General features: G+C 35.5%; 1 protein-coding gene across 2 annotated transcripts in view; it reads right to left on the reverse strand.

The window, feature by feature from the left end:
• The window catches only part of ROCK2 (Rho associated coiled-coil containing protein kinase 2), a 100,205-nt gene that overhangs the window by 15,583 nt on the left and 61,702 nt on the right, over window positions 1-22,920 (reverse strand). For both annotated transcript variants that reach the window (XM_030489267.1, XM_030489268.1), the window contains exons 4-19: window positions 21,883-22,020; window positions 19,111-19,371; window positions 13,374-13,518; window positions 10,774-10,912; window positions 8,974-9,065; window positions 7,977-8,136; window positions 7,313-7,376; window positions 5,502-5,581; window positions 5,095-5,143; window positions 4,242-4,377; window positions 4,021-4,112; window positions 3,522-3,768; window positions 3,087-3,193; window positions 2,186-2,345; window positions 1,042-1,202; window positions 445-629 (exon numbers count right to left, since the gene is read on the reverse strand). In XM_030489267.1, coding sequence (XP_030345127.1) covers window positions 445-629; window positions 1,042-1,202; window positions 2,186-2,345; window positions 3,087-3,193; window positions 3,522-3,768; window positions 4,021-4,112; window positions 4,242-4,377; window positions 5,095-5,143; window positions 5,502-5,581; window positions 7,313-7,376; window positions 7,977-8,136; window positions 8,974-9,065; window positions 10,774-10,912; window positions 13,374-13,518; window positions 19,111-19,371; window positions 21,883-22,020 — 2,216 coding nt within the window. The remainder of the gene's footprint in view (window positions 1-444; window positions 630-1,041; window positions 1,203-2,185; window positions 2,346-3,086; window positions 3,194-3,521; window positions 3,769-4,020; window positions 4,113-4,241; window positions 4,378-5,094; window positions 5,144-5,501; window positions 5,582-7,312; window positions 7,377-7,976; window positions 8,137-8,973; window positions 9,066-10,773; window positions 10,913-13,373; window positions 13,519-19,110; window positions 19,372-21,882; window positions 22,021-22,920) is intronic.

The raw sequence follows: 22,920 nt of genomic DNA on the forward strand, positions 1-22,920 counted from the left end.
TTTCAATAGTTATGCTTCACAGCTGTGTATTACGATTCATTTCCAACTCTAATAAGCTCTCCTGGACTAAATGCCAGTGACTTTCCTCTTCACTGAAGTCCTACGTCATTTAAAAACACCAGTACCTAGACTTTCTGTTAAAGAAGTGTTTCTCTGCAGTCCTCACGCTCTTGTGTTTAAGCTGGGTTTAAGCTTGGGGTTTTTTTTTTTTTTAAGATTTTCAGGATAACAAACATCCTTTCCTACAAACCTGTACTTTGCTGAGTCACTGGGGCAAATCTCAAGTAGAGTCACTGTAAATTATGCTAAGCAACAATTAAGTTTTGGACTGCAGAATAGCATATTTTATGCAGCAAATTTTTAGAATGAATATTGCTCTCAGCTTTTGCCCCAAAGCAATTATAAATCAGTAACATTACTAAAAAATGTAGAGCAACTGCGTACTTGCGGAGTTCATTATTTTGCTTTTCCAGACTTAATTTGATTTCCTGAAGATGGTTATTCTCCTGTTTTAACTGCTTCTCTGACATTTTCAAGGTGTTGACTTGCTGTGTTTGCATCTTGAGGTCATTTTGAGTGAGACAGCGCTTTTGTGTTTCTTGCTCTATTTTTAATGTCAGGTTTTTTACCTGAAAAATAAACAGAAATCTGTGAATTTTACAGACCTACACAGGAAAGCAACATTTAAACAATTTCTTTTATTGACTTCCTCTACATTTTTGTACAACATGCTCACATCTTTTGATAAGTCAAAGCTGTTTCCTGAATAAAGGCATTAGCACACAAAAATAAAATAGTTTTTCCATGTCAGTCTCCTAGGTTGTACATTCCAGAAGAAAACCTTTTAAGATTAATAACACTGAAATATTTCGGAAACATGAAACCACACTCTGTAGACTTTTTAAAGCTCCCAATTCAGAAAAGGAAAAAGTTGCTGCCATTTTCATTCACAAGCACTCCTAAATATAGCTATAACAAGGAAAATATTAGGATACTGAAACACAGGTTCCACTCAAGCTTTCTTTTGTCAGTGTTCCTTACATCTTCATTTAGTAGATCCTTTTGCCTAAGGAGTTCATTGATTTTCTGTTGTGATTGTTTGAGATCACAGTCCAACATTGAGCACTGCTTTTCAGCTTCTAACAACCGATTTTCTACTTTTTGCTTTAAAACTCTCTCTTCCAAAAGTTTCTTCTCCATTTCTGTGAAGGAAGAGATTTAATATGTCAGCCAGTGTAAACCAGCAGATTCTAGAGAGCAAGGGGAGAAGGACCATTTTAACAGTAATCAACACATTTATCCTTTTAACACTGGGGAGAAATATTGCTGAAAAGTGATTAAAATTTTCACAGTAAACCCACACCCAGAGGATGCTTTTGCAAGCATTCCTGTCTGATAGCCACTTCCTGCCTTTGACTTCCAAGATAACTTCCAGTTTAACAGCAGCACAACTGAGATGATGGATAAAAGGGTGGATTTTTTTAAAATAATCCATCTAAATCTACTGAAGTGTTGCTTTGACTATGATAATTTGAAAGCTGTTCAGGAAGCTGATATTGCAAGTGATTCAGCCATTATCACTGAATCACTTTTGCTTCTTTTGAACATCTGCATGCTGACAATTTTTGTGAATGCTCTGCTGTTGGAAGGACAGGATCTTTACTTAGCTATTTAAGTAACTGCAAGAAACAATCCATTTAATACATAAGTAAGAACCATCTTCTGGATTTGTTTGGTAATTATGCCTTTCTCCAAGACATTTCAGTTGTCATGAGATGCACCAGATTATGCACGGTGACTAACCCTATCTGGTCTACATATTTAAATCATTATGTTGCTGACATATATTTTATTTAGGAAGACACAAAAAGGTGTGAGTACACTGAGCAAGAACACCTACAAACTCTTAACAAAAATTTTTCAAGGGGTTTTAGTGATATAAATTTAAGAAAAATTAATTCAGAATACACTAGCACAGAAAATGAATTAGTGGTGTGTGAAACAGAACATGTTTCACACTGAGACTAAACCAGCGTGTCTGTCCTTGCTTTCCCAGGTTAAAAAGGGGCTACTATTGATTTTTACCATGCTAACTGTATTTAAAAGGAATTCGCTAGCATCAAAAGATTGTATTACCTACTTTGTACAATTTACACCTTAGTCCAACTGTGATGCAAAAACATACCTTTCATGGCTTCAGATTTTGCTTCCTCTATAGATTCATAGATCTTATTTTTGTCTGCTAATCGTGCTTTTGTGGCTTTATGTTCAGCTTCTTCTTGTTCGAGGTTCTGCTGCATAACTTTGAATTTATATGTCATATCTATTTCCATATTGCTCTTTTCCTGTTAAAGAAAAAATTATATTAAAATAAAACATTAAATATGTCAGGTTAAAGACAAAAATTTGGACAATACTTACATGGTGCTTGGATGTATGCTAAGAGTAGAAGAGAGCTCAGTCTCCAAGGAGCTGAGACAAAAATTTGGACAATACTTACATGGTGCTTGGATGTATGCTAAGAGTAGAAGAGAGCTCAGTCTCCAAGGAGCTGAGAACTCATTTCTACAAATGTTTTTCTGTGGATGGCAGTGCTCAAAAAATGCACAATATCCCCAGTTGCAAACAATTACAGAATTACTGCCTTAACAACCAACATTCTGTAACAAGAGTAGCTCAAAGATTAAGTTTATAGAAGGTTTTTTTCAATACTTTTGTTTCAATGACAAATTTGTCCAAAAACAAAAACAAAAAAAAAAGTAGCAGAAGCTTTTTTATTTTTGGCAATATTGAGAATTTAAAAAAAAACCCAACAGATGACATGATGCACTGTTAAGCTACATACTGAAGTATATTATTTTATACATTAGAAGTATAATGGATTATGATTATAAGGGAAATGATGTCTTTTTTCCCCCACTTCTCAAATTGCAAAAACAATTTAAAAAATTCCAAGGAAAAGAATAAAAACTGAAATCAAGGCTTAATTTTGCATAGATTTTATCTCCATGTCTCAAGTAATAAAAGCACGAATTGCAAGATTCCATAAGAATGTAACGCCAATGTTCACTTAGAAGTGCTCTTACCTTTTCTAAATCTGTAAGTTTTTCCTGCAACTGTCTCTTCTCCATTTCCAGTTTGGCTAATGCACTCTTTCCATTTTTCACTTCTTCTTCCAGGCTAGATATTCGACCTAAAAATGACCAAAACATCAATGAGGCTGGGCAGGGTGTGAAAAAAGAATGTACTTTATCTACTTTTTAGATTAGAGATATAATTTTTCAAACATAATAGCTTCTGACTATTAAGTTACTCCCTTTGGGGTGATTTTAAAAGTTATCAGTAACATTTCATAAATGATATTACACATTTTCTCTTAAATGTGTGTCCACACTTACATAACATTGTATAGAACAGCACACTGATCTAGTCACAATCTGAAGCTCAAATAACATCACCAAACCTTATTTTTATTTCTGAAACAAGAAGCAAGCTTATCTTCAGGATATTTGCAGGAATACCTTGTAAATCACTGATTATCTCTGATCCATGACTTCTGTCTCTCCGTTCTGATTCTAGAGCTGACTGAAGATTGAGAAAGTCCTTCTCCAGTTTGAGTTTCGCATTCTCTAGCAGGCAGTTCTTATCTTGTAGTTCTCTATTATTAGTTTCCAGCTGCTGGATTTGCTTCGTGCTTTCTGTCTGGTTCTTCCTTAACCTGGCTGCAGTATCAGACTCTGACCGCAGCGAAGAATTGGCTTCATCCAACTAAAGATGATAAAAACATACTTCAGAAATAATTAAAATACAGTAACTACCACTGATACTACAGAATACTAGATTTTATGAATTAATGAAATAAAAAGGAGTATATGTGAAGATTACTTTTGAACACCAAAACATGACAAGAATGAACAGCATTTAAAACTCCATTACACATTTCAGTTCCCTCCACTACTAACAGAATCTGTACTTCAAACAGCAATTATTTTAAAATATGCATGTATAAAGCTGACATGCCTGTCTTTGTAGTTGATTGATTTTCTCATTGGATATTTGAGAGTTCTGATTCCTCTTTTTTAAATCTTCAAGCTGGTCTTTCAAACTGTTAACTAGAACAAAAACAATTCAGCATTGTTAATCACTATCATGAAAAAGCTTCCATTTGAACTATAATTAATTTATTTTATCTCTTAAAAACCCACATCAATGCGGAAACCTTCAAGCATGGTTCAACATACCCTCGTTTTCCAAATTGCGTTTCTTATCTGCTTCATGTTCTGCTTTCCGCTGGTATTCTGTATTTTTATGCTGAAGAAGAGCCTTCTCCCTTTCCAACTGTCTGACTGCAGACTCTACATTCTTCCTTGAAGTTACCTGAATGCATTTAAAAAGTAAAAAACATCACTAACTACATACAGAAGAGTGGTATTCTTTGTATGACAAAAAGACAGCTCAGTTTAGTTTGTAATGGAGAAAGACACAGTCTATTTGCCTGCCAAAAACACAGCCCAGGACAACTATAGCCAGAAGTTTCCACAATTTCAAGACCGTCTGATTATTTGGATTTGATGAATCTGGTAAACCTGCCCAGCAGCCACTCCAGAAGCACAGAAATATACGTGTAATGTAAGGTCTTGACATGTGCCTGGATGAGTGATACATTAAATTGTACATATCCACTAAAGATATGACAAATTTGTAGCAGCACTAAAGTGCAAAGCTAGGCAAGAAATAGGGTCCTTTTACTGACACTGAGCAATGCAAAGAATGGCCTTCCTCTTCTAGCAACACTGCTCTCACATCTTCATTTTTTAGAATCTTATATAGGATATTTATAGCACACTGTCCTCCAAATTAAAAACACGACAAAAAAGGAATTCTGGAAAAAAGTGTATAGCTGCAGCACAGAAATCATAATGAAAATATTTTATCAGTGACAACAATTTCATGCTTGTGAATATCAAGAAATCAACCAGTATTACTTATTACTTGTGTTTTTATATACACAGCAACTGAAAAGTAATTTGCTGTTTCCTAAGGATAAAAGCCACACAATTGTAATAGTTCTAATTGCAATAAGTATGGACTTACCTCTTCATCTAGTTCTTTCACTATCTTCTCTAAGCGAGTATTCATAGACCTGAAGAAATTTGAAAAGTATTTTTAAACCCTGCTGATTATACAGAAACCAGAATGTTTGGATCTATCTCATTAATTTTATGTAAGATACTCTATTTTCAGCAATCACATGAAACTTCAAGGACTGGGGAAATCACTCAAACAATAGAGAGATTCTCTTGGAGCATTAAGGCCAAAAAAAAAAGAAAGAAATAATACAGTAGTCACAGGAGTAGCAAGAATTATCCACCAATTTACAGCGAGGCCTGCTTGCAGGGTCGGGAATCCGTGAAGGGATTAAAATGCTTTCAAGCATTCAAAAACAAAAGATGTAATAAAAATTCTTTATGAACATACCAAACATGTCAAAACAGTCTCACCTGTACTTCTGTTCTAGTTCATCTTTGGCTTGTAATTCATTACTGAGCTGTTCTTCCAGCTTGCTTAGCTTTTTCTGAAACTGTGCAAAATGTCAAAACAACATAGCCCACATATAAAAATGTTATCACACAAAACAAGTGTAATTCAGTTAAACAACAACAAAAAGGGAAAGCGAGGAAAATTAATTCAATCTTCCATTATGTTATTTGAAACCATCACCGGAAGGTTACATCTTTACAAGGTACTAATCCTGAGGTTACAGATCCATAGCAACAAAATTTGCTGCATGCTGCATTAAATCTAACTATCACAGAATTATATGTCACAGATTGTCAGTCATAAAATTTCCACTGGCAAAGAATATTGTTACTGGCCCCTTGCTGTAGTCTTTCTCTGTAGACAGACACTTTCCACTGCAGCAGAATTTTAGGGATAGTCTTTTCTAAATAAAATTACAAAACAAAAAAGGGGGCACATGACCAAATAGAGAGAGATATTCAGAGACTATTACTAAGCATGTTCAATGACCTCACATAAAGAACAATTTCTTAGTCTAATATACACAGAAGCTAACAAACACTTTCCAGGTTTGGAACTGCTTTGGTTTGCTTGTTAAAACATTAAAAAAATTCTGAGTCAAGTAATCAGATATTTAAGACATAAATTATAACTAATAATTTTTGGATTTGTCTTATGTCTTCTGCTTTCAAATGCATTTATTTTCCTCCCTTCCCTCTCTTCCCCTGCCCCCAAACATGAAATGTAAAAATGTGGTTTTCTAAACACTTTAAAATTGTTACAACTAGAAGATTCCCAGAACAGGGACACTGAAAGGGACATCAAAACCAGAGATTCATTGCTTGAGAAAATACGAGTAAAAAAAGTTGTCAGAAGTTAAATGCAAAATTTTCAAAAAAACTACGTTTTCTATCGCAACATAAAGCAAATATCACAGATGTGACACTATGTATTTTAAACAGCAACTCTAAAACTATTCATCTATTTAGTAGTGTCTAAAACTATTTATCTACTCAGCAATGATAGGAAGAAATGAAGCAGATTCTAGTAAACATTTGCATTTAAATTTATGCTAGTCAATACATTAATTTACTTATTTTTTTTAAACTTTCAAAAGGAGTTTTAAGAAATGTTAACAATGTACTATCTACACTTGCATAATATAAATGTTTAAGTAACATAATGAAGTAAGTACATGAAAATTCCATAGCATTCTTCTGTTATCTGGAAATTTAAATTCAATTGTCAATCTTCAATACCTGGATAAACATGCTCCATACACTCACTTCAACTGAGAGCACGATTTAAACATTTCTTTGTCACTGCAGGTGATGATTTACTTTTCCTAACTCTGAACAAATCAGCTGAATCACTCAGGCAAGTGTGGAGCCAAAATTCACTACATTCCCAAGAGTGATGCTGTTCATGGTAAACAAAGCCTTACATGTTTGTTTTCCAAACAAATTCTAGGTGCCAAAAGAATTTGAGAAAAATCTGCATCCACTTTTATACTATAGTACCTTAATGTTTAACTGTTTAAAAATACAACTGGTGAATAAACATTTAAGATATTTCACATTCACCTAAATTATGTAGGAATTTTTTATTCCTTTCATAATTCAACTAATATACTTACCTCTTTGCTGTCCTGCAAATATAAAATATCATTTTTATTGAGGATCATTAAAGACAAACCCCCCCCCACAGAATTTCTTGAAAATGTATTTTAGACTTCATCTTAACAGGCTTAACAAAAATCATACCATTAATACTTACAAAAAAAGGCACTAACCTCATTTTTACTAGATTGCACAGATTCATTTTCTCTGCAAGACTGAGAGGAGTCACTTAGCAACCTGTCAAAAACAAAAACAAATCCCTCCAGCTCTTATTCAAGTTTCAAACGACTCTGGCACCCTTGCCAATCAACTCATTTGAATCAGTTCTCTCAAGTCTTAATTTGTCCAACGCTATTCTCAGAAAGAAGCTTGTTTTATTTCAGCGTGAGTGCATCTTTCTGATTTGAATCTTTTCTTAAGTGAAGTATAACATATGTTTTCAAATTCATAGCATAATTTTTTAATTAATACAGCTATTTCTTAACTATTCAAGTTGAGTCCTAGCAAGGTATTATTTTGTGTAAACTTGTTACTAAAGCTCCTAATAAAAAGCCATTTAGAACTAAATTACAAATCTATCAGTATTCTAAGCCTAAAAGACTTCAAGAAACTATATAATTTTGTGCATAAAATAAATTACTGTGTTTACTCAGGTTTATAAAAATAATCAAAATAATAGCAAATGATATCTTCAACTCTGCATCTTGTATCTTCATAACTGGACATAAATGAATACAATGCAATGAATAAATTATGTATCTAGAGTGAAAGAAAGAGTAGGATATAAGAAAAATCTGCAGGTCTATTTCTACAAATGCATATTAAAGTATCGCATACAAATTGTCTCTATAGTAGGTAAATCCTATAAAAGGCAGCTGGTTTCCCACGAAGGCTTTGGGGATCGGAAAGGTTTCCACGTCTCCCTTGTCGTCCTCAATGTCATCAAAATTACTGCTATCTATATCACTGCTAAGCTCAGGAACAACAGGAGCAGCAGCTATAAAAAGGGGAGAAAAGATCAACTTCAAGATTCAGCCACTTACTATAAACAGGTATCTCTATAACGATAAAAAGACTATATTATAAAGTTGTCCTGAGACTTAAATATGTATTAACCATGCAGTTGATCTGTAAATATTACTGTGAACATTTTTTTCTAGAGAAATCTATTTTTACATTGCTTGCCTAATGCATAGATTATCTAAGGCACAAAATGTATTTGCTAAGGTAATCACATTTGAGAATAGAATACTAAATACAATCATCATTTTAAGAAACTTTAGTAAATATATCACTGTAGAAATTATGATCAAGCTCATAATCTGAACTGGCATACTTCATTTTTCTATCTAAAGCTATCAAGTTCATAATGCCTGAAATGAAAAGCAGTAGAACTGACAAGACTGCTGCCAAACTACTGTCTTAACTACCAGAAGATTGAAAAATGCCCAAACCAAACCCAACAAAACACCAAAAAACCGAAAACAAACAAACAAAAAACCAAAATCAAAACATCAAAAGCCACAAAGAAACAGAACTTGACATGCATTCTTTTTAGTTAAAATTCTGAAACACCCAGTTCTGCTGCTCACACCAGAAATCAATACATTAAATGCTTGACAAAGGTGAGGACAATTCCAGTAGGAAAATGTGTATTTACTAACCTTTACTGATAAGAGGTTTTATTATACTAATGATTAATATGGAAGGTTGAGCAAGATTCTTGGTAAATAGAAAATACTTAATTTATACAGCCTGAAGCTTTTTCTTTTTTTCCCATTTCTCCTATTGCAAATACTGAATAAAAATAGAACTTTTAAGCTAATTTACTTACTCTCTCGAATGTTGTCCCAGTTCCACTGATCACTCTTGAAGAAAGGGTGATGCTTTATTTCTTCTACCCCATTTCTCCCAAGTCTCACATCCCTAAACATAGCAATTAAGACAAAATTCACATTAGGAAAAATAGCACTTGTTTTTTGTTATTTAAATTCAGACTTGCGCATAAGCAGCAAAGAAACTTTCAGTAAAGATTGTCTGTGTTAACCACATTAATGGTTAACAAAATTTAACCAATTAACAACAAATCAAAAACCACCAACCACTGATGTGTAGTTTCTTACATAAAATGTACTCTGTTTCTTAGCGTGCACTCTCCCCACGACTGCTAAAATGTCCAGATTTGGAGTCTGCCACGTGGGGAGTAAAGCGAGAAAGAGAGCACTGAAGCAAAAGCTAAGAAAAAACTAAGAACACAAACAAAACCCCAACACCCCTGAGGGGAAAAAAAACTGCAGAAGTTTCATGTCTGCCAAACCACATGACAGACCTTAAGACGCAAGTGAAGGAAGGTCTAACTTACTGCACAGAACAGTTATTCAAAGCTGGACTGAAATAAATATCTCAAGAATTCCATCCTCTGCCCCATAACTAACCCTGACACATCTTTCGCTGATATTTGCAGTGAAGTAAATCTTAAGTGCAACAAGAAACTTTTAGTTTGACCAGAAGAGTCTCTCTTAAAACTATCTACAAAAACAGGACATAAAAACAATGTGTGTAAAACAAGTAATAAATCATAGGGTCGATGCTTATTCCTTCTTTAAGTGCTTCAGCAGTGATCACGCATACTGAAAGAAGGCATCTGTTTCGAATAAATCGCTCGAGCGCTGTATTAATATAAACAGGAAGACGGACACACGTAGTGGAAGTACACCTCGCCGCATTTACATTATTAAATTCTACTCGTATTTGCTCTCTACCCTTCAGCTACTAAGGGTGAAAAACGCTGTTAGAGCATATCCTTCCTGAGTAACCGCGATCTTGCTCAACAGAGAAAACAATCTCTCCTTGAATGCAAAAACCATTAGAGGGCAATTTTTTTCCCAATCCCCCATTCTATAAGGGCTAGATGCTTTGCTGTAGCCAAGTTCAGGTGGCCACAGGGAAGCATAAGAAGGCATCATCAATCCGGAGTTAATCGTATGGACCTACAGTGATCTTTTAAATGAGAGTCACTGAAGATGACCTCTCCTTTCTGGAATTAAAGAAAATGTAAATGTTCACATCAAGAAAAAGCTTATGCAGCTTAACATCAATAAACGTCTCAGCTCTACAAAGGGAGTCCTCTAGGATCTATTTATAGCCAAAACAATATCATTGCTAGTTTGTTATACTTGCTACACTTGTCAATACACCAAAAGCAAATGAAAAAAAGTTCAAACATTCTGAGAAAGCTTAAACTCAGTGTACACATGCTTATTTTCATAAAAATATTTGCTTTCATTTTCTTAAAGTAACACCTGCTTAGACACTGGGCACAACAAGTTGGTCCCTGCACTGGAGCTTACAAATCACTTTCAACCTTACAGGTTTGTTATGTATTATACACCACAATTAGAAGGATTTGTCTGGCACAAATTGTGTTGTTAACAGGAGCTGTCAGAACTGCTCATGGAAATAAAATACAATACCTGGAAAAAACACCCCAAAAGAAAAACTAGAGAGTAGGAGATTTTGCAGAAGAGATTTGAATGGAGATTAGGAGAAGTAATGGAAGGAATTAATTTTTACAACGTACGTGTACTAATACCATCCAAAATAAAACCAGTACCGGAATAATACATCCACTTACCTATCAGTTAAAAAGGCACAGATAAGGTTCTTTGCATGCTTAGAGATTTCCACGTCATCCGGGAAATGTAGTGAGTTCTTATGATCCATAATTTTACTGTACGTTCCTACTAGTGAGTCTGCATAAAAAGGAGTATCGCCTGGAAAAAAAAGTAAATGGATTGTGATTTTGAGTCATGTTCAAGTCATGCAAGTTGAAAAAGACAAAATACATAAAGGGAAGTCTACAAGCACTTTTACCTAAAATAGTGTTTTATTAAAAAAATCACAAACAGTAAAGTAGGAACACAAGGTACAAAGTAATGTATACTACTAAAAATATTCCTTCTCTAAAATGCCTGTGTTCCAAACTAAATCATTTCCCGTTCTGCATACCACTACCAAAATTTTGCCCAGTGAACTACATCTTTTGTTTTACCTGAAGACTATCACTGTGGTTTCTAATTTACATGAGGGCTGACACCCAGATAAATCCTCATCTTTTAAGTGCTTCCATGGGAATAATGGACTGAAACTCATCAGAGATTTGCTAATGCATATTTGTTGGAAAGACTCCACCAAAGCTCTCCAAAGACTGGTTCAGAGGCATGTAGGTCTACTCTGCCTACCTCTGGAGCTGCCTAAGGCAAGTCAGCTCTGAGCAGGAGCCTTCAAAGTGTGTTGCTGCACTGTTAAACCCATATTAATAAATCTTGTTGTCTGATAAATTACATTAGCTTGGGTGCCCACAGTGGGCATGGTGGCATTTAAAATCACAGACTTTCTTCACATACCCAAACCCGGATTTGCAGCACAGGCTTTAGTTAAGTCTAGTTTCTTTGGAAGATCCTTAAGAAAGGTAAAATTGGGACAACTGAAAAGAATCAGTATTGATAAAGATAACTGACATTTGAATTAATTGACAACATTCTAAATATACAAATGGTTCCAGTCAGTAATCAAGAGGCTGCAACTTTTACATAAATGCTTTCTCACAATTAATCCGTGGGTTTAATGGGGAAGGTGAACAATCAATCAATCGCATGAGCTAGGCTCTTTCCTCCATCCTGTGTGCTACATGCAGGCAGGGATCACCTGGCAGGGCAGTCAGCATACTGACTCCATGCTCCCAACAAGGTACTGAAAATGTCAAAAGCTAAGTATGTGAAAAAGTGTACAAACAGACAAATAGACAAAAAACATTTATATTCTTTTTGAAAGCTAAATGCGAGAATCCTACCTTTAGCCTCTTTCTGTCATTTTATGGCAAAATAAGACATTAGGACACGCCAGCTTGAATTAAAACTTCTAGACTTCTAGTTAATTCATTTGGTTGCCATACCAGTACACTGCAGGAGGGGATCACTGATATTTGCTGCCACCTCCCTCGTTCCAAACCTTCCCCTTCTCAATTGTCTTTAGTTTCAGAAACAGCTTTGATTTAAGCCACATCTCAAAACTATCCTAAATCACTGAATTAATGGTAGGATTCATCCTGAGACCAACATTTTAGCTTTTAATTAAGTGCACAATAAAAAGCAGTACCATTTTCATTAGTACTGTGTCTTTACTAAAACTATAACAGGATGCTTTTTGTGCTTTCTATAAAGCATAAAGTTTTAGAAGACCATAGGCAGAATGTGATACATAAACAAAAATATATACTTTCTAGCAATGTGGGGGATATGGAGAAACTAAGTAAGATTTTACTTTAAAAAATGTTTTCATTAGAAGGATAAAAAGGGGAGAATCCTCCCTCACATACAAGGAGGGGGAAAAAATAAGAGGCTCTGAGAAAACTTTCTGGACAGCTATGTCAAATATTTAATAACATAACTCTATTGCTAAAATTTTTATGAGAGTATTAATTATAAAACATGCTTTTTGTAGGTCAAAATGCCTTAATTCTGAAAGACATGGAGATTCTGTAATACATCCAAATGTCTTTCCTGGCTCAGGATACCAGATACATCAAATCTGCAATATTCCCAGAACATGCTGATTTTGATTTTTAATAATTATATGCTCAATTCCATCCTTCTATAATCAGTGTTTTGCTACCACACTATAATACTGATCCTCACTGCATTTTAAGATGCAGATGACTCATCTACTTAACAGATTATATTCAACGTTTGTTGCCATAGCAGTCCAGTGTATTTTACTGGAAAATCCTGACTCGAGCATAAAAGAAAGACTCAAGCCATACTTTCACAGTTGTTTTCACCTAACAGAAGCCATTGCTAGTGCTGGGGGAAAAAAGAAAAGAAAAAGAGAAGGGCAGTTGTGCCCTTCCCACTCCTTTCCCATCTCTGTATTGCTGCCCCTGAGGTGGCACAAATGTTCATGAGATGGTGAGGTGCTGACCCCAGTTAAAACTATTCTAAGAATTAGTTTTAAGCTGAACCGAGTCAGAGAACTAATCACTAAGCAAGCACGCAAACAGCTGTCGCACCCTAAGAGTGACAGAGAGCAAAGGGAACAAGAATGAAGCAACAGCATCACCCAAAAGTCAGAAGCTGTTAGACAGTGAAGTACAACCAACCCCCTGCAGTGAAGTACAGATGAGGGCACAGTTAAGACTCAACGACAATCTGATGAGCAAAAGAAATCACCACTTACCAACCAGCATCTCAAAAAGGAAAACTCCTACAGACCACCAGTCACATTCCCGTCCATAATAACCATCACCCCCTTGCGACTTTAAAACTTCAGGCGATATGTAGTCGGGGGTTCCCACAGCTGTATCGCAGCGCACCATACCTGTCTGTGCAACAGTAAGAATTCAAAAAGCTCAATTAAAAATACCTCTGAGTCTTTACACAATTTGTCTTTTAGTAGACCAGAAAAAACATAAAAAATACAGCCCAAAATATCTGGTTTGAGTAATGTGTTTGAAAGACACTGTTTTTCACTCCAGAAGCATATGGACTGAAAGGACAGTTCCTGGTAATGTGCTCTCCCCTGCCTACTCCATAGCATTCTTTCTTGATTACATCTTTCAAAAATAAACCAATTTTAATATTTTTACCATTGGCTTCAATATGAAGCTTCACATTATATCACACTGCTCGTTATCACACTGAATTCAGGGACAAACTTCAGAATAGTTCTGACAAGCTGTGAGATCTAGTCCCTACATAGCAGATACACAACAGTTGTGTCTAATTCAGACAATAAATCAACTTATAGGTAAATTTTTATAGTCACACCTTGGTTTTTATTTAAAGATAGAAAAAAAAAAAAGGAAAAGCTATTTATAAAGGATAGCAAAGCTTATTTTTTTTTTAAAGTTATTTTTATTAACATATTAACACAGTTGTATTAATGGAATAATGCTTCATCCTCTTTGCTTCACAGTGAGAGACTAAAATTGCAGGGCCTTAATGACGCAGAAGCATCGTCAGATCTGCCAGCATGCTGGGTCACAGTTATAAGCCTTTTTCCCTTTAATCAAGTTCACTGCATTCATTCCAGAGAGACCAGATGGATGAATGAAATGAAATCCTGGATGAAGTTAGGGAAGTACCAAAAATACACTCATCTTTTACCCTTTCTCTCAAGCTGAAATCTTTTGTAAGTCATCTTACAAAGTTCTTTCTGCATTTTGCCATCAGCACAAATAGCAATACATATTAATTCTGAATATTAATACAAAGTATGAGCAGCAACAAAGTCAAAATACATATTTAAAGAAAGGAAGAGAAACATTTTGCTTTGGGAATTGTATTGACAGGTAAAAATTAGACATCAAATTACAATTTTTTTTTCATACACAATATGAACTGCCAAAAGTTTTTGTTTATGTAGAAAACCAGAATCCTGGAAAGTAAGAATTAGTGGGGAAAAACTAAAGTGATGACTAAATACTGCAGAGACCTAAGGAGTGTCTTCAAATGTCCTCCTGGCAAATGCCTACCATTTTCTAGAACTCCATACTGAAGCTGAAACCTAAAGAAAGTTTTAGCTTCTCAGCCACAGAATGAAGAGCAAGTTAACTTCTGCTTTCTACACTATGAACCAGATAACACAGAGCTTGATCATCCTGGAATAAGAAAATGAAGTTAACTCTTTTCAGAAGATCTAATGCATTCTTTGGACAAAGAAGAATACAGATGAACAGATTTTAATACTGGGAAATAAACTAAAATCCAAAGCTTCTAGCAATCTAAAGCTGAGAACATTCAAAAATGTATCTGGCACGTGGCAGGAAACATTTGAAAATCCTGTCTGTAAAGCATTCTATGCACTACACTACAGGTCGTCTCTGAAGCTTTAGCCTTAGTTTGCTTTGAGCACTGGAGGAATTGCTCTAGGCTGCTGTGATTCTGCTGATCTAGTAGGACTGTGGCAACCTAATGAGGACTTTGATACTGGTGCAGGTTGATCTCTTCCTTAGCCAAATGCAAAATTAGAACAAGGGAAAGTCTGAATCTTCACTCAGTGAAGACTGGCTGAAGCCACCTGAATCCCTCCCTGCGCAAAGAGCTTCTTTTAGAACAAAGTCACAGTTTTGAAAGATTTCTCTGAAGACTGCAGCTTCAGTCACAGCCTTGTCACTTTGACACCTAAGCACTTAATAACACCCCATTTCCCTTTCCTCTGTAATTAATACAAGAATACCTTTTAATATGTTATGCAAACAAAGCAAAGATTGTGCCAAAAAAGCACCAGCCCTACCCAAGTCTGATGGCTGGTTCTTTCCAATGACATTACAGATGCTAAAGAACTCCAGGTAACAATGCCTTAAGTTTTCAGACAGGATGCCAAAGAACCAAGTAGTAAAAAAAACCCCAAAACATATTTCTGCAGCTGAAAGGGCCCTGGTGCATGCTAACATCAGTTTTCAATGGACTGTATCTCTCTGAACCCCGTAAAACTCTCTACCTTCTGTCTCAGGAACAAATCTAAAAATGCCCAACCTGTCATGGGACAGGGAGCCTAGATGAGATTATCTAGCACCCTGTCCTATTGCATCTTGAAAATCTCCAGCAATGGGGATTCTACCATGTCCCTGGGGAGGCTGGTCCACTATCACCTGAATATTTCCAGATCTCTGTTCATTTACACAGTTGTTCTTTCAAAGAACTTAGGCATTGCTCTGTATGCATTTTTAGGTACTGGATACTCTTAATACCACAGTCAGACTAGCTTCTATGATCTCCGGCATCAAAGCCAAGTAAACAGGGAAATCCTCCCTGTGCAGTACATGGCCTCTCAACAGCCCCTGCATTCTACATGATGACTTCTGCCTTCTGTACTTCAGCATTTGAAGAGATCTAAAGGGTGCTGTTTTCTCTGGAAAAGGTGTTGCTCCTCTGTTTCAAATACTAAACCTCTGGTTTATGCCACGTAGCACACGTACTATAGCAGTTCTCATACAAAGCTTCCTTTTGGGAGTCTCGGGCCAGCGTTTTACCCAAGCCTTTTCTCATCACCTCAAAAAGATCAAGGTGGATCTTGGAACTTATCTCTGGCAGGTATGTGAGAGATGTGCAGTGCAGAATTTTTAAAAAGGTTGTCCTGGAGAAACAGCATGTTCTCCCCGGACAGCTTGGCAGTGAGGCTGTAGTGTTTCCTAGCATCATTAGGAATTATTATATTGCTGAAGACAAAGCAGTTCAGTTTTCATCCTCAGGAGGATCTCCATCAGACCTGAATGACTCGCTGTATTGATCCAAGGCTGAGTATCAGGCTTTCACTCCCTCAGGAAGATCTTTTCAGTAAACAAGAGCTGGAGAGTGCTTGTGTGGAAACATTAGGATAGCTCAGATCAGGTGTTAGCACTGCACGAGTGCTGTAGACAATGAACTGAAGCAAGAAGGATCCAGCAGAGTCTTGGACAAGTTTCAATGAGAAATAAATTGAGTTCTAAAATGGGGAACACATTCCTTCTTTTAGCTGAACTGCCTGAGCTGGGGTGATAATCCCAAATGGTAAACTTGCCTTGTTTTGGTCACATCTCTTTTCAACAGATACCCTATAAACCTGTGCTCATCTAAAACAGCGCAAGACAGCATTATGTACCAAGCCCAGCAATACTTCCTGGTTCTACGACACCTACCAAAGCCAACTACTGCCTAGTTTCTTATAGAAAACCTGAACATTAGTCTGATGAAACCTGCCCTGGGCTACCTTATCATACCTAAATACCAAATGGGAACCACAATTCCTACTAAATCTTTGAGGCCAATTCCATTCTTTATTCAATTACAGAAATACCTTGTTGCAGATTTTAAAAAAAGCAGAACATCAAAGAAGCCTCCAAACCTCCAAACCATCACAACTGAGTTATGGTTGTGTTCGGAACACAACCTTATGGACCTTCCATAGGTCAGTTCCTTCTATGTTGGAAAAGATCACTAAACCACTTAGCAATTCTTTTCACATACTAGTAAGAAGGAATTCCGCTCCAGGGGTGTGGACTGGCCTGGAAAACTTAAGAGGACTGAATTCAAGTCCACAGCAAAGGTCAAAAAAGTCTCTCATGAAACTGCAGCAGAATTTTCCTGGGCTCTCAACAGCACAAGGAAGATACTAACGTGCACAACTGCTCAAAGAACTCCAAATCAGAAAAAATAAATAAGTATTGGGTAAGCATATATTTTCTAGAAATCATCCTGCCAACACCAATATTGTATTTACACAGCTGGGATGTGTTCATGTTTTGTACGAAGTAGCATGAGATTTGGAGACAATCCAGAACCTCTCAACTTCTAAAGCTTCCTGTATAAAGATTTTTGCCATTCCACTGAGTCTGAGAAACATGAAGAAATTAAAATGTAATCTACTCAAAAATTAACTTCTTTAGGAGATCACTGCTTCATTGATGATACCCAGCCTGAACTGGAGCTCACCATAATTACTTACAAGAAATGAGCATGTACTTCTCACATTTATAATGTGAGCATCCACATTTTAGTATTCCATTCTTTTAACAAAAACAACAAAAAAGAAAAAAGGAAAAAAGGCTTAGGTTTACCATTTCTGGGATCTCTAAAATGCCATAAAGGATCATCCTTTTTTGGTAGATTTATACTATGAAGTTTTTGATTTTTTTTTCTTCATTGTCTCTTCTGATGAAGATCAGATTCCTTTAAGACCTACCACCTACTGGCTCAAAACCAAGATTAATTTTTTAAGGAGTAAACTAAGAGATCAAATACTACCTTTGATTTTTTCCAAGTAAATGCTGTCCCCTAAAATATAGTCAAGTAAATCATCAAAATGGAGGTAAACAATCTATCTGCCTTTAGAATAACAACTACAATATCAGCAAAACTAAACAGAGTACTCAATCTCCATATAAACAGCTGTAGTTGTTCAATGAAGTTAATATATTGTCACAAGATCACAGGAGAAAAAAACCAACAAACCCTAACCAGAGATAGTACTTCTATCTCTATCTAGATTCCATCTAGCTACTGCTGAAGAGACATTAACTTAATGATGCAAATGCAAATTAAGTAGATTGCAGAGATTACATCAAGCACTTCCTAAACAATACAGAAAAATATCTAACGTATTAAAGCAAATGAACCTAAAAGGATGCTTCTTGTCAACATTAATACAGAAACTTTTCAAAGGCCAGGCAAATCATTATGCACACTCATACACAGTGTTTTTTAGGATCTCTTATAATTTTTCACCAGAATATATTGTGTAAATTACAGCATAATACTGTTTGTCAGGGAAGATGTTAAAAAGTGCAAACTGCTAAAGGCAGCATTACTTTTAAGTCTATATAGAGTATTACATCCTGTTAAAAATAAAATATTGTTATACAACCTTATTAGAAAACTAAGTTGGCTCTACCCAGTAAAATCTGAACAGTTAAGAATGTATGACATCTTGAGAAATAACAAATTTATTTGATATATCACATACCACTGCTGCCTTACTGTGACCTCATTTTAATGACCACTAGAGGATGCTATGAGAACAATCAGACTCAGTAAAACATAAATAGGGACTGTACTGTGCCTGTAAAATAATTTCATTTACAGAAAAATGTCAGTTTATGAATTATTTCAAGGTTACTAATGTTCTAAATTAGGAGTTGTCTCATAAGCTTTTCAGACATTTGGCAAAAAAAAAATGAGCCTCAGAAATTCATAAACACACATGCTTCGAAAATACAAAAAATGAGTTTACATCCTTCTTCCCTGTGCCAGAAGAGTTTATTATAGAAAAAGTTACACTATTTGAAGTACCCTTGTCTTTAAAACAAGGAGACAAGGAACAGCTTTCCAACCAAGTGGACAATTTGATGAATATCCCTTTGGCTACTGTAATTCATAAGAAAATAACCTCAGAATTACAGTTTTATAGATGATAAATTATTCAGTGGCATACTTACTTCATCCATTTTCATGCAAGTGCCAAAATCTGCCAGCTTCAGATGCCCATATTTATCTAAAAGCATATTGTCAGGCTTCACATCTCTGTGTATCAAGCCCATGGAGTGAATTGCATCAAGAGCAAGAACAACTTCGGCTGTATAGAACTTGGCCCATTTCTCAGGCACATCGTAGTTGCTCATAAGGTTTACAAGATCTCCACCTGGCATGTATTCCATTACCATGTACAAGTATTTGTCATCTTGAAAGGCACAAAATAGCTGCAACATTAAAAAAAGAAAAAAGCAACATTACTTCTCAGAGACAGCTAGGAAAAACAATAAGGCACTTTATCTTGAAGTTTCATTAAACCTGAGTATATGTTTTCAAGACTAATGTAAAGTAACTTAATTTTTTGTATCTAGATAATCTACATTTTCTATTAATTATGACAGTACCTTGAAACTTAATGAACTTCAAAAGCCCCTCATTTTCAAGAAAACAAAAAAAGATTTCCTGATTATTTCAGTACTATAAGCTTCTATATATCCATGTTGCTGGCATTAAAAATTATCCTGAGTCAAAATGCAAAATACCAAATCTGAGCTAGGGAGCATCATGTATTGATCTGAAAATAGTGCAACAGTGAATAGCATCTGAATCTCCGTATCTCTGTACATCTTTACAAAAACAATTGTCACTACTGATTTTATCCTAAATCAACACATATATTGAAATAAGAAAGAAGGAAAAAGCTGTTCCTGAAGACAGCTATAACACAATACAAAGAAATTATGCTTAGCAATAAAATAATGGTCTGGTATAGGTTGCAGCGTGCATGTTTCCTACCAGCATGATAGTGAAAGTAAGTTTAGTCTTTTTAAAATGTATTTCAACCATAGAGTGCTGAAGTTTTATTAGAGATTTCTCCCACTGATCACCAGATCTGAAAAGAGCCCAGACCAGCAAAAAGCCTTACTATCCAATGTTCAATGACAGTCTCTGAAGGTCTCTCACTTTATTTCTCAGGGAATACTGGTCCTTTACATTAAAAACTAAAATCATTCACATCTTTAAGTTACCCACACAAAGTTCAATTGCAGAAGAGGATGTGTGGAAAGGAGAAAATCAAGAACGGGGAGTTTGTGGAGGATGAGGAACCATGAAAGGCAGGAACATTATTATTGAGATTTGACCTTTACATTAAAATTAATTGTATATTAGTGACAGAAGATCTATATGATAAATATATAATTTAATACATATATATTGTACTGTATCTGTTTTCACAAATATACAATATATAATATGGTAATGCATTTGTTCATTAAAATCTAAATTAAAATCCAAAACACTCTCTATATTCTCACATGTAAAGATATTAATATAACACAATAATTAATAACAACAGTATGCCTTTATACAGCCCTTTCATTACTGCCCTCAAGGGCTTTCATTAAAAAAAAAAAAAATAAAAAAAATTATCTTGTACTCTGGTTTCAATTGTTTTTCACAGAAAAAAGGCAGCAGAAAGAAGCGGTGTGATCTGTCCCAGTTTCTAGCTCAGAACAGGACCTACATTTTCTTAAAGCCAGCTCAATGTCCTACCCCACTGGACCACAATCCTTAAATATAACACACTAGTACACTTCATCACAGAAGGCACAATGACGAATCAAAGTGTAGTTGCAATTTACAAACACACACATTTATATCATGGTTGCTACACTTTCCTTTGAAAATTGAGTCTCATACATTTCTTGTGACTCTCAGCTGCAAGTGAAAAGTAAAAATCATTCCAGACAACTACAGTCATTAGAACAAAAACAAAGAACTAAATAAAAATTCACCTATTTGGTTAAGTATTTCTGCTGAATATAGGCAAAAACACAGAATAGTCTCAGAAGAGCAAAACATCTAAGTAAAAAAACTCTGTAAAACATTTCTTGCATACATGAGGTAAAGCGTTATGAAGAGCATATGGAAACCTTAAGGCCAGTCTTTACTTATTAAACATATAGAAGCATGGCAATGTATGTGAGAGCATTTAAGCATATTAATTATTTAATAAAATGAAGTACTAAATTTCTCTAAGCATACACTTTCACTACTCATTTATTAATTGGTATAATTTACCAGTTACAACAAATTGCAATATTGAGTACTAATTCTTCCCAAAGGCATAATTCTATTACAAACACGATGATGATACATGTCATGAGAGAGCTGCAAGCAACAGTGTTCAAAACCAGCTGAGGAAGTCAATTTTCCATTACTTGGATATTACTTGTGAGCTGACCACTAAACACGAAGATGGTTTCAAGTAAACTATTGCTACAATCTCCTCTCTTACAGGAGACCCAGAGTGTGCACTCATCCATCTACCAAATCACAGCTGAAAACAGAACTACTCAAAGCACTCTCAGTACTAATTGCCTGTGATCAATTGACTGTACCATGGGGAAAGACTGGAAATAATGTTGACCTTTGTTACTGTATTTCTATACAGATTTTTTCTTGGAAAGGTAACCTCCCCATTATTCCAAATAATTATGTAGGTATTTCAAAAATCTGTTTAATTGTTTTATGATGCATTTGTACTGACTAAAATATAATCTACTAACACAAATACATAGAACTCATTGAAAGTGCTGTAAACATATTTTTTAGAAAGTAAAATCTGAACCTAAACCATGATTTGAGTTTAGATGTAAACTCAAAACTAGCTCAAGACTGGGAAAAATGTATGGCATTATTATTATTATTATTTTACTGTTACTTGTCATCCTTACCTGAACCACCCACGGGCTGTTGGCGAAGGCCATGATATCTCTTTCTTCCCAGAAAAAGGCTGAATCTGATCTCTTGATCATTTCAAATTTACTGAGTAGCTTCATTGCATAAACCTTTTGCGTCATTTTATGGCGAACCTGTTGGTTGAAAAAGAAGAGAAACAATGTTTTTAAAGTGCCTTGCAAAAAAAATTAATACTGGCATAGTGTATTTCTCCTGTGTGCAAGCTGCTTTCTGGGATGCAATGCCTCCAGGACTTCATATACCCAGTTTTCTACACCATAAAGATTTGAGAACTTCCAAACCTGGAAAGAAAAACCTAACAGCTGCTCCAGAAAAACACAGCAGGGTGGAACAAGAAGGATGCCAAATGAAGTAAGATATGCCAGAGCCTGGCCAACTGCTGCAGCTGCTGCTGCAACCCCAGAAGAGGAGCTGAAGGATGTGCCTGAGGCTGCAGGAGCTCTTAGGAGGTTTTATTGAAGATGCACACATACAAGCACATACTTCTTCACCATGGCTATGAACGTAAAAATGAGAGCTGATTCCAGTTGTCTGCTTGCTCAAACTGAAACTAAACCCCTTACCCCCCCCCCAACAAAACAACCAACCAACCACCTCCGAAAAAACCCAAACAAACCCAACCCATAACTCAGAATGAGAAAAGTACCATCTTTCTCTAAAGAACTGGACTGCTGCTCTTAACATTTCCTGAGTAAACGTGCATACTTCAAATCACCCAGAATACACGCACACAAAAGATTGTTCTGTTTACAAAAGGAAATGCTTATTAAAAGTCCCATTGTGTAAGGAGAAATAAAATGCAACTCTGCTTATATTTGCTTATTTAAATACCATCTATCCTTGCATTTACTCATGTTAGAAATTCTGCAAGCAGTCCACTTCAGGCTCTCACAATTTTTACTCTTCACACAAAAACATTGCTCCAATTGCTTAAGTAGTTCTTAAATTCACTTTACATGGTGTAAAATTAGTAACATAAATCTTGTTGGAAAACTGAAATTAGAACTTTTATG

The sequence above is a fragment of the Strigops habroptila genome, chromosome 6 (genome assembly GCF_004027225.2).
Source record: "Strigops habroptila isolate Jane chromosome 6, bStrHab1.2.pri, whole genome shotgun sequence".
NCBI lineage: Eukaryota > Metazoa > Chordata > Aves > Psittaciformes > Psittacidae > Strigops > Strigops habroptila.